Source organism: Nesoenas mayeri (assembly GCF_963082525.1).
Source record: "Nesoenas mayeri genome assembly, chromosome: 3".
NCBI classification, from domain to species: Eukaryota; Metazoa; Chordata; class Aves; order Columbiformes; family Columbidae; genus Nesoenas; species Nesoenas mayeri.
Window position 1 is genome coordinate 79640276 of NC_137544.1, and position 12070 is coordinate 79652345.

At 34.7% G+C, this 12070-nt stretch overlaps 1 protein-coding gene across 1 annotated transcript in view; it reads left to right on the top strand.

The window, feature by feature from the left end:
• RYR2 (ryanodine receptor 2) overlaps positions 1–12070 on the top strand; it is a gene marked incomplete at both ends in the record, with an annotated part of 394128 nt that overhangs the window by 274019 nt on the left and 108039 nt on the right. The window contains 9 exons of the mRNA XM_080342351.1: positions 777–912; positions 1561–1747; positions 2218–2323; positions 3606–3726; positions 4996–5165; positions 6182–6402; positions 7733–7823; positions 10351–10491; positions 11300–11463. Of these exons, the coding sequence (XP_080198477.1) occupies positions 777–912; positions 1561–1747; positions 2218–2323; positions 3606–3726; positions 4996–5165; positions 6182–6402; positions 7733–7823; positions 10351–10491; positions 11300–11463 (1337 nt within the window). The remainder of the gene's footprint in view (positions 1–776; positions 913–1560; positions 1748–2217; positions 2324–3605; positions 3727–4995; positions 5166–6181; positions 6403–7732; positions 7824–10350; positions 10492–11299; positions 11464–12070) is intronic.

The following is a 12070-nucleotide window of genomic DNA, read 5'->3' on the forward strand; positions in this document are numbered from 1 at the left end:
AATAATGGAAAGATATATTCAAGATGGACATTAAAAAAACACTTTCTGATGGAAAGAAAGACAGTGGAATACATAGTCTAATTTGTTTTTGAAGATTTCCCATTCTGGAAAGCAGGAAAGCATCTGTCAGGAGTTATATAATTGTAGATGATCTTTTCTTAGAGCCGGAAGATGAACCATGTGTGTTTAAAAGTGCATTTTCAGACTTATCATTTTTAAAAATGGTCAGCAAAAAGAAGCTATCTGAACTGGTTAAAGGAAATGCTTACAATTCCTAAAGGAGAGGGCCAACTGAAAACTACTGCTGAAGTATAGATCTGAATTACCGGGTGTTACCGCTTTGTGCTTAAAAAAAGGAAGAATAAAGGCAAGTGAAAGGGAAAGGTTAAAATAAAATATTAGACCTGTGAGTTATATTAGAAGATGTGTTTTCAAATATTGATGGTGTGTAGTTGGGGAATGTTACAAAACTGACTAATTTCTAATACTGAGGGTTGCAAGAGAAATGACATCTAGATAGCAAAGAAGTGATTTAGGGGAAGGAAAAATGTAATTGAGATAAGTAAGGTCTTGTAGTGCATGGAAAAAGTAGGAAAAGTCTGGGAAAGTGAACTAAGAAAGAGGCTGTTTTTCTGATTTACCCATAATATTATATGGTTTTGTAGAGAATAATAGAATCTGGACACCATATCTAAGAGAACGTATGAGGATGCTTCCCTTTGAAACTGCACTTCTTTTTCACGATTGATATATTTTTCATCTAACCTTGCATTTAGGTTGTTCGCTACTTGGCTGGATGCGGATTGCAGAGTTGTCCTTTGTTGATTTGTAAAGGCTACCCAGACATTGGATGGAATCCAGTTGAAGGAGAGCGATATTTGGATTTTCTTCGCTTTGCAGTTTTTTGCAATGGTAGCATAGAAGCCTATACATTTTATAATTTCCTCACTGTTGAAATAATTTTGTCATTTAAAATAGAATACAAACCATCTTGATAACTTACTGTAAATCTGAAGGACAATTTGCAGAAAGAGTAGAGTCGCACAAGACACACAGTAACTTAGATGCCCATTTCACAGGTCATACAGGGCTCTGCAAGCTCAGGCCCCATTTTTTTAGATCCATCTTTAGTCTTCAAAATGCCCACATCTCCTTTGGAAGTAGAGCAGAGAGTACTAAATCTTTTAATGATAAAACTCATTCTAAACATAGAGCCAAAGCCCCATTTTTGGATTAAGATTTATTAATAGATAGTCCGATTTTAGCGTTTAGCAGTTATATCAACCCCCTTATTAACTAGCTCAATTGACTGTGAGTTTTTACTACAAATCAGTAGTAATCCTTTATTACATAGTTACTTCTTTGGCTCTATTTAATTTTGAATTAAATCATGTTTAATTTCATAGCTTTTATTACAGTAATAGAGGAGTATGTTTGTGTGTTTGTATAACTTTGTAGTGATACTTAAACTTCTTTAGTTAAAAGTATCTACTGATGCATACATTCTGCACTTTTCTGTACCTTTTTCTGATTATATTTCACAATTGTTTTATGTGATAGGAGAAAGTGTAGAGGAGAATGCTAATGTTGTAGTCAGACTGCTTATCCGCCGACCTGAATGTTTTGGTCCTGCTCTAAGAGGAGAAGGAGGCAATGGGTTACTTGCTGCCATGGAGGAAGCAATACAAATATCCGAAGATCCAACAAGAGATGGACGTTCTCCAAGTAATGGATCTAGTAAAACCCTGTAGGTGCAGTGGAATTGCTTACATTGCCATTGTTTTTGTTCATTTGTTTTATAACCTCAGTCATGAAATGGTTTGTTTTAACATGTGAATTATCAGCTGGATTCTTCCTTGGATTCTATGAAGAGTAGAGATTTGTCTTCTGCTAAATAGTGCTTCCTCTGCCCTGTTATTTTCAGTAACTCTCCCTAAATATTAAATCCTCTTTAGAATTCTGTTTGTTCTTTGTCAGTCATTTAAGAAGCAATCACCTAATGCAAAATGAGACAGTTAAATGGCAACAATGCAGATGTCACTACAATCTTTAGGGACAAATTCCATTCTGTGTTAGTCTGCTAAAAGTCCACCAGCTAACAGGAAGCCACTATGTGTAAGCTGTTACACCAACGAGCAGATTATGTCTACTTATTGTTGCTGTAAAAACTTGTATTTTTTTCATCTTTTAATTGTTTTAACATTTAACTAATTACAGTGAAATGGAAGAACAAGAAGATGACACTATTCACATGGGAAATGCAATCATGACCTTTTATGCTGCCTTGATTGATCTCTTAGGACGCTGTGCCCCTGAAATGCATGTAAGTTTTTATGTCTTCATGCATTGGAAAGTAAAGGCATAGCTGTTTTACTGATTGTTAGAGGGTTTGCTGTTTGTCTTTTTCACAGTAACACTTTTTCAAATATTAAAGCAGTGGTATGGCTACTTAGTATCTTATGTGCATAGTGCGTTCATCTGCTGATTTGCAACAAATTTCTATAAGCTATTCAGAAGCTGTTCCTTTTAAATGAATTATCGCTTTGCTCTTTTAATTACTGTTCCCTGTGGTTCATCTTCAACAATATTGTCATGAATATTGTTTGATTGTCCATTGTGACAAACTCCTCAAATTTTCATATTTATTTTAATAGTGTAAAGTGATTTTTTTTTTTATTTTTTTTTTTTTAAACTGCGGTGTTAACTCTCTTTGTATACTTATTTAAATAGACTGTTTAAATTGCATATAAAAGAGTACATATTATAGGGCATTCTTTGAAAATATAGGAATAAGCATTGTCCCTGGACATAAACATTGATGTCTCATAATTTTTATTCACACTGATATAGCTTCTCAAAGGTAAGATGGCACTATTTCACTCATCAGATACAAAGAATTAGACACGGTATAAAAACCAAGCCCTTACCACTTAGTTCCTAAGAGCCTGAAACTTTTTGAAAATATTTGTTGTTTATGATTCAAAATACCTTTTCTTCTACTCAGTTATGCATAGTTTCTCAATTTACCCTGAAATGTGCCTTTGTTCATATAGAGTAGTATGGACCAGTATTGGATTTGTGCAGAGATTGATAACTTGAGAAAGGTGAGAGATATCCGTATAAGAAGGTCGGTGTATAAGTTTTGTTTGAATTAAAAAAAACCAAACCAAACAAAACAAACTTGTTTTCTCCCTGTTCTCCCTGTCTTGCTGCCTTTTTTAAAATAAAACCAAAGCAAACTGAAAGCGTTGTTATTTGGCAAGGACAGAAAAACTGCCTTTTTTAATCTGAAAATCTGCTTTTGCTTCGCCCCACTCCCCCCCACCAGGTGCTATATTTTAATGCTTTATTCACCTCTTTTACCTGACATTCCATTCTGAAAATGAGCCTAGGTCTTACAACGAGATTTGTGGACTTTTGGCATTTGCATCCAAAATATAGCAAATAAATACAGATTTCATGAAATTACATTATTAATTCTACTGCTAATTTCAGAGTAGCCATTCTTGTGTATCTGTGGTTCAGGAAATTTCTAGACCATGGACACATACAGAATATAAAAAGATGACCTTGTTAATTTTTTTTTTTATTCATCTTTTCCTTAGCTAATCCATGCTGGTAAAGGGGAAGCCATTAGAATCAGATCAATTCTTCGGTCTTTGATTCCACTGGAAGATTTGGTGGGAGTAATTAGTATTCCTTTCCACATGCCAACCATAGCTAAAGGTAAGAAGTTTATTCCATTTTTTTTTTTTTTCTCCTATCCTATTGCTATGTTTTGTAATTCAATGACATATTGATACTCATACTTCTTTCAGTATAGAAAAATGTTATAGAAATTAAACTATTTCTTATGTGAATGAGAAGAGAAATCATGTGCATTTCAAACATGTTTCAAATTTTTTTCTGCATGCTATAGGCACTAATTCCGTGTACACTTAAATCACTGATGGATATCCCATTCATTTAAATTGAGTCATGAAAATCTATTACAACTTTTAAATTTGAAAATACCTTCTTTCTATTTTTATTTTTTTTTTAATTACAGTATTTTTTATTGATATCATAATTCTTAGCTTTTGCTGTTCTAACCCTATCAATTGTTTCTAGCAGATTTTACTAAGACACTAGAGTTGTTCTTCAGCAACTGTGGTGAAGTTATAGGTGTGACATACATATATGCAAATGCATTTCTTTGTTTTCTGCCTACATAGAATTGATTGCAATAATGGGAGCTATGTGAGCATCAATATAAAAGGGAAAGGAATTACATCTGCTCTTTTAGTTATCTGGAGAGACAACGTTATAATCGCAGCATCGATTATCTAGGGACTTACAGTATAAGAATGCTCAATATGTTATAGTAGAAGAGATAAAAAGCTCAAACATTCTATTACACCATTATTTCTTTATATCCAAATTGTTATAGACCTATAGGTGATATCTCAGTAGCATAGAGGACAGCTCATAGATACAGGATTGTTTATTTGGTTTTGAAAATGAAAGTATCAAAATTTAAAAATATTTCAATTAGTCCAGATGTTTCAAAAGTTTTCAGATACAGAGGACTTTTAGCACGATCTTAATTAATTGTCATACACTACATATATGCTCACCAGTGCTGCATTCCCAGAGTGTTTGATGTAGAATTGTTGTATACTTACTTTCTGTTTGCTTCTTCTAAGAACTAGGTAGTTCTGTAGATGAATTAGTATGTTTTAGGTACTTATCATATTCAAATACCAACTGTTAAGGATCCCTTAATACAGAAAACATGAATGGAAAAGCATGTATGGACTTTGAGGTCTAGCTGAGTAGAATTTGCCTTGTGCATTCTTTTTCAGTTAACTGCAGATATGTTGCTCTTATGTAACCATGGGGAAGATGTCCTAGATATTAACAGAGACTCAAAATCTCTGACAAGTAGTAGCGTGACTGCCTAGTTTGCTGGTGAAGGACGATCCTTGTCATTGAACTCTTATTTCTTCCTTTTAGATGGTACTGTGGTGGAACCTGACATGTCTGCGGGGTTTTGCCCAGATCACAAGGCAGCCATGGTTTTGTTCCTTGACAGGGTCTATGGAATTGAGGACCAGGATTTTCTTCTACACCTTCTTGAAGTTGGCTTTCTGCCAGATCTTCGTGCTGCTGCTTCTTTAGATACGGTAAGGATTTACGTCTGTTGTTATTTTGGTTCCATTATCTTACTGAACACTGCAGCATTTTTCATCCATCATAAAAACACATTTTTTATTTCTTCATGTTGTCTTCTGTATTTCTCAATTGCTAGATGAGCTGCCTGTTGCTGCTGAGCTTTGAGAATACTTGTAGAACCATGAAGAATGTTCTCCAGAATGACACTCACTTTATAAAGAGCCTGCATTGATACCCATATCCATAAGAGACACAATGCCTTTTCCCAGAAGACTTTCTGAGCTTATACTATTAGAATAAAAATCAGATAATCTGCCAATGAAACATGTGACTGAGAGTGTCATTCCAGAGGTGTACTGAAAGTGTTCGTGTCCATGCATTTGTTAGGGACATCTGCATTGTTATCTAGGAAATCAATAATTTTTGTTGTAGCTGCTCCTCAAAATTCCTACCTTTTTTTCTGTGAGTCTTATTTCCACCTAATATTTCTTAGCTGGCTTGGTCCAGAAAGATCAGATGTAGAGAGCTTACATGAGGGCTGAGACATGAAATTTTATTTCCATATTTGACCTTTTATGTCAACAATTTTCTGATAATAATTGTTGTTATTTAAGAAAGAGTAGGTGAGGAGTTTTTCCTCACTTTCAACTTGGGCTTGATCACAACGCAGAAACATACTGAGGTTTGTAAATCCATACCTAACTGGTATTACCTGATTTTAGAGTGTTCTGTTAGGCAACTATGACATTCTTCAACATAGTCTGTAAAATGGTTTTGGTTTCGAATGACTACCTTTAGTGTTTATCTTTTCACTCATTAAAAATAGAACAAAACAAAAGCCATCTGTGAGACTTTAGAATCAGGAAAAGAAGTTAGGCATCCAGCTTTCACTAGGTATAAAATTCTAATTTTTGTGTTTTGGAAATGTCTGTCTTTATAACCACTACAAAAGAAAAACAAACAAGGTCTTTTCATTTGTAACAACATTGATGATACAAATCTAATTTCTGTCCCATTTAATTCATAGGCTGCTTTAAGTGCTACGGATATGGCTTTGGCTCTGAATCGATACCTTTGCACAGCAGTCTTGCCTCTGTTGACCCGATGCGCTCCTCTTTTTGCTGGCACAGAGCACCATGCTTCCCTCATCGATTCCTTGTTACATACTGTGTACAGACTCTCAAAGGGATGCTCTCTTACCAAAGCTCAGCGAGATTCTATTGAGGAGTGTTTGCTGTCTATCTGTGGGTAAGAAAACATACCTGGCTATAAAGGAATGCTAATGGATAAAGTAACCAATGATATTTATAATGCAGAAATGCAGAACTATGCCACCAGTAGTGTAATTAAGATTTTTCTTCTGGCAGATAGTTGTGATATTTTAAAGTACCTTGCATTCAGTTTGCAACTTTATTAATCACTTATATGCATTCCTCAATTATTTTGCTATTACTGATTTTTTTTTTAAATTAAGACCTTGCTGATTAACTAAAGGACATACTGCAAAAAGACAAAGCTCTGGAAGTGTGTAGCTGTGCATACACGGAAGTGCCATTTAAATACTTTTAGCTGTACTGATTGGCAGTATGGCTGATGATCAGTAGATTATACTGTTCTATGGAGATGTTTATTTACGTTGTGTTACATTTGAAATCCTAATCAATGACTAGTATTGTTATACCTCATTATTGACACCTATGGGACAAATTTTGTCTTAGTATGCGGTCTCAAAAGCAGTTGATTATTATCCAATTTTTTTAGAAGCCTACTGGCTCAATTATCAGAAGTTGACTAGGTACTTATGAATTAATTTCCAATTAAAGTTAGCAACGTTTAGGCTTTCAAATCAGCAGAGGGTTTTTTTAATATTTCACATTTCTTTTGCTTAATTTGGAAATGTGTTCAGAAATGACGAGCTTTTATATTACAGTGCTGTAAAAATGTACTGTATATAATTTCTTAATAAAATATATCACATTGATAATTTTGTGTATATATATATATATTTATATATATATAACCTTGATAAGAACCAATAAAATGGACCAGTGTTTGCTATTTATCTGGAAAGATTTAATGTTTATGCCATTCTAACATACATGCTATACCTATTCCTTCTATCCTTCCAGTTGGTGCCCACTGCTAAGTTTCTCATTTAGTATATCTAAAGAGTTAGTGCTCTTATGTCTTTATTAGTTTCTAGGATATTTTTAAAAGCCATTGAGATACATTACAAGAAATTAATGTTATGGCCTTTCCTTGGGAGCATCATGATCATTATCTATAATATAAAAATTCAGGTTTTTTTCCTGGTTTTCTCTGCCTATAGATCAGGTATTTACTCTGCTTCTTTAAAGCATTTGATTTGCAGCTTGTTCAGAAGGTTTTCCTTGGTATGCACTTGTTTGTTTTCTTTTGGACACAGTTTTTTCTTAGTGCCACTAGCAAAATCCTATTACTTTAGCTATTACCTTATTACTTACTGGCATAGAACTGACAGGTTACTTTAATATATTTATTAATTATTTACATGAAACTATGCTGCCACACCCTTTTGAAATGGTTTGTCTCCTTTTAGGCAGTTGCGGCCTTCCATGATGCAGCATTTGCTGAGAAGATTAGTATTTGATGTTCCTCTATTAAATGAACATGCAAAGATGCCTCTCAAGGTAAAAGTATATTTTAATATTCAACAATGTTCCTTTGTTACAGTTGTAACAAAGTGCAACAGCACATAATTATATGGAGAATATTCTCTGTCTTCTTTCTTACCTTATCTTCACCCTACAATAATCTAAGACCATAATTGTTAAAGCTAAATTGCTGCTTTGGCAGGAATTCAGTCTTAATTTACATCCATCCATATAGAATAACAAAGTCTGTGTCTAGTGTTTGCTTCTCCTTTAATTATCTTCATTTTTATTTAAGCCTATATGGAAACAGAATAGAAAAATCTTTGGGAGTGAAGAGCAGAATCCAGTGCTCAAAGGAAGATAACAATTGATAGTCTTTGTATACCCTTACTCTGTGTTGCTTTTGCCTTCTCTTGGAAAATGGACTCTCTTTCTCTGGTTTGAAATCTAAGCAATACATGTTTTTTAATAACCTTCCATTGTGTTTTCAGTCCCCAAAGGTTTCTAGACATCTTCCTAGTGCACAGGCAGAATGTGGTTTTTTTCCGTTCTGAGGTGACACATTCTTTAAAGATTCCTCAGATTTTTTTCAGCAGTTCTAAGAAATGTATGATTTCCTACCTTACCTACTTCTGTTTTGAACAGTTTCCCACCATAACTTTGAATGAGACATTTAGTCTTTTCTTCCTTAATATTTGTGCTTTAAAAGCCACATGTTAAGATCAATTGCATTTTACATCTGATTTTTTTTTGCCAAAATACTCCTCAGAATTATGCAGGCTTCTACTAGCCAGATTATGGTCCCTAAACTCATATGAGGAATTTGAATCTTAATTCTTAAAGCCAGGACCTGCTTTGCAGTGTTTCCCATGCCAAGGACTTCATAATTTGGCTGTGTCCCCCAAGAAGTGCTTAAACTAAAAATGCCACAGCAGCCATCCTTTAATCCCTATGTGTGAGAAAAGCAGTTGATAATTTAGTGTACTGTCCTGAAGGGGACCTTTCTAATGCATTTTATGTGCTGCAAAAAGCAACTAATAACTAGAAACTCCCTGAGTGGCTGTGGTTCTTTGGGCAAAAGGACAACCCCAGCTCCCTGAGATCTGTTCATCTAGGACAGCAGGTTTTTTGATCCTGAGAGTCGTAACTGGCAGTGACTTGCCCATATTGCTGACCTGAACAGGAAGGAAATAATAATTAAATCCTTTTGGCTTCAGGAGAACATAGATATGAAGAGAACTATGGTGTTAAAATTGTAATAGAATGTCATAGAATTTATTTTGGAAAAAAACAAATGCATCTTTGACTCTTAGAGTCCATATTTCGTAGACCACTGTAGTTCTACATGAGTGATGAAACTTCTGTCTTTTTACATTATATATGCATGTAAGTTCTTCTCTGCCTTTTTTCTGTAATCATCTGACAATTTAAATAGTAAATAGATAATAATAGATTAATTAAATCTGTAAACATAGAAATGCATTATATGGATTTTTTTTTTTTTTCTGATCCATGAAAAGTTATAACAGAACTGCAAAGTATTGAGCTTATATTTTTGGTTATCAAAATCCTCACTTCTACATATCAGGACTTTTATGTTATGAATATCTGCATTTTTCTATCTTAGCATTTGTTCTGACTAATAAAAAGGGACTCCTGTCAGCTCTTTACTGACTGTGACTTGTAATATTTTGCCAATATGCCTCACAAGTGATGTTGAAACGACTCTCTTTTTGTCTGGGAACTGTTAAAAACTGTGAATTAAAATTCCAGCTAAATTTTTTAGAAAGATCATTCTGTGCCTTGGTAAAATCTGTCCCTGGGTAGGACTAGGTTTTCATACTTTGCTATTGCCAGAAATTTATTGTTTAGGGTTGTGTTTACTGACAGATGTACAACTAATTTTTCCTCTTCTTGTCTGTGACTCAGGGAGGTAGAGGACACATTGAATGCAAAATTAGTGATGTTTCAGTTTGGCAAATAGCCAGTAGCAGGTTCTTGCACCATTTGAGTCCCTGATAATCTGGAATCTTGTAACCACTTGAGAAATATCCAGAAAATATGTATTTAATGAAAAACAGGGAGAAAGGATAAAGCTTCTCTCCTTATTGTAATAGAGGGCAGGAGAGTAGACCGATAGCAGGTTTTACAGCTTGCAGAAGAGATGAGTCATGCTGGGAGTTATTGTTTAACAGGTCTCAGACATGTAAATAATAATTGGGAACTAGATGAAATCATGGTTCTACTGTCTTACCCACCAAGCAGCTGTATTTGGAATAGCACCACACAGATGGAGGAGAATTCTTGTCTTCAGCTGAACTGTCAAAGTTCTTACGGTATTGTGGAGAATTATCCTCTGTCCGATGCTTTTGCATATGCCACTAATGTTAAAAGGAAGAACTGCTCTTCTTGTGTGTGTACCCACCAATGGTTTAAAGAGATACACAACATGGCTTCTTGATAAATCTAGAAATTTCTCTGGCAGTGTCTGTGTAATGGTCAAATGCCAGAATGGAAGAACATCAACAGTTATATTTTGCTTTCAAAATATGTTCTGTTTTAGTTGCTGACAAATCATTATGAAAGATGCTGGAAGTATTATTGTTTGCCAGGTGGATGGGGTAACTTTGGTGCCGCCTCAGAAGAAGAACTTCATTTATCCAGAAAGTTGTTCTGGGGTATTTTTGATGCTTTGTCTCAAAAGGTAATTCCTTTTTAATATCCATCTACTACTGTAAAAGCCTTTTCTTTATTCTGTCACTTTTACCCAGCGTTTACCAACACTGTGTTACACATTTAAAAGGAAAAGATATAGACTTTAGTGCATTTAAATCTTCCTCTTCTAGCTTTTGCTTTAATGTAGGGATACCGTTTTGTCTCCTTATTAGAAAAAAATGTATCTAATGAAGTAATCTTGAGGTGTATCTGTACAGGTCATCTACATGTCAGTGCCCTAAAAGCAAATTCAAGCATCTGCAGGTGACTGAAAGCTGCTTTTTTGTACTTCACACACTATCCTTCCTTAAATCAAGAGCATAGTCCTTTGCTTAGTAGTTGTAGTTTCATCAGCCTTTAGTCAATCCTACGTTAGACAAGAGTGTAATAATACACCTTGGTACATATTTATTGTTCATTCTGTGAGGTTTTTCTAATCAACCTGCTCAAAGTTTCATGAGTTTCATTTCAAAGCTGGGTATTTATAAATGCTATGCTTATTGCTGTGCTATGTTCTCTTCCCAGACATCTGAAAAATACCTGGTGTTGCTCCCAGTGAAGTCAATACTTTTCCCATTTACTTCAGCAAGAGCAAGACTTGATACTAGCTTTATCTGTAGTGTATAACATGGTTTGGGCAGCCCATTTCTTTATTTTCAAAACAAAAGTTCAGTTTCACGCTGAGTAAGAAAGCCATTCTGTGGCTGCCTGGTTTCACAGGTAGCTATATCAGTTTCAGCAGTGATATTGATCACTTCTGGGCATTACTCACTTCCTGTCCCCTGTGTGTTCCACAGAAGTATGAACAAGAACTGTTTAAACTGGCTTTGCCTTGTTTGAGTGCGGTAGCAGGGGCCTTACCTCCAGACTATATGGAATCAAATTATGTCAATATGATGGAAAAACAGTCTTCAATGGATTCAGATGGGAACTTTAATCCTCAACCTGTTGATACATCAAAGTAAGGAATTACTTAGTTGCAGCTAGTTTGTTTGTTTGTTTTTAATTACAAATGTGTAAAAGAGGGTTGGAGTCTGTTTTTGTATGATGTGAAATTACAGCTTTTATTATCTTCTGTACGCTTAGCTTCAAGATAAAATGGAGTCCTTAGTTTTCTATTTTTTATTTATTTATTTTTTAAATGTATTTATTTTAAACCATGTAAAGCAATAAATATCCAGTTATGTAACTAGTTTCTTGGTCAACCTAGAACATTTTTAATGCATTTTCAGCCTAAAGACAGAACTGTCCAGGTACCTTTGTATGTCTTCTGCAAAGAAACAGCATGTTTTTAGGAGCAGAAAAAGTAGACTAGTCTACGTCATCCCAGTCACTATTAGCATGTGCCAAGACACTAATTCCAGTGTATGTGAATGACAGTACATACAGAAAATGATGCTAATCATGCATTCATGTAATCTCTTTTTGCTATGAATAATGAGGAATTGAGCAGAAATATCCTCATTCTCTCTAGGCAGTCAAACTCTGCCCATAATTTTTAAGTATGTTAGGCAGACAAAACATACATCTGAATGGGATTTTTGTGCCCTGATTTTTGCCTACAACCA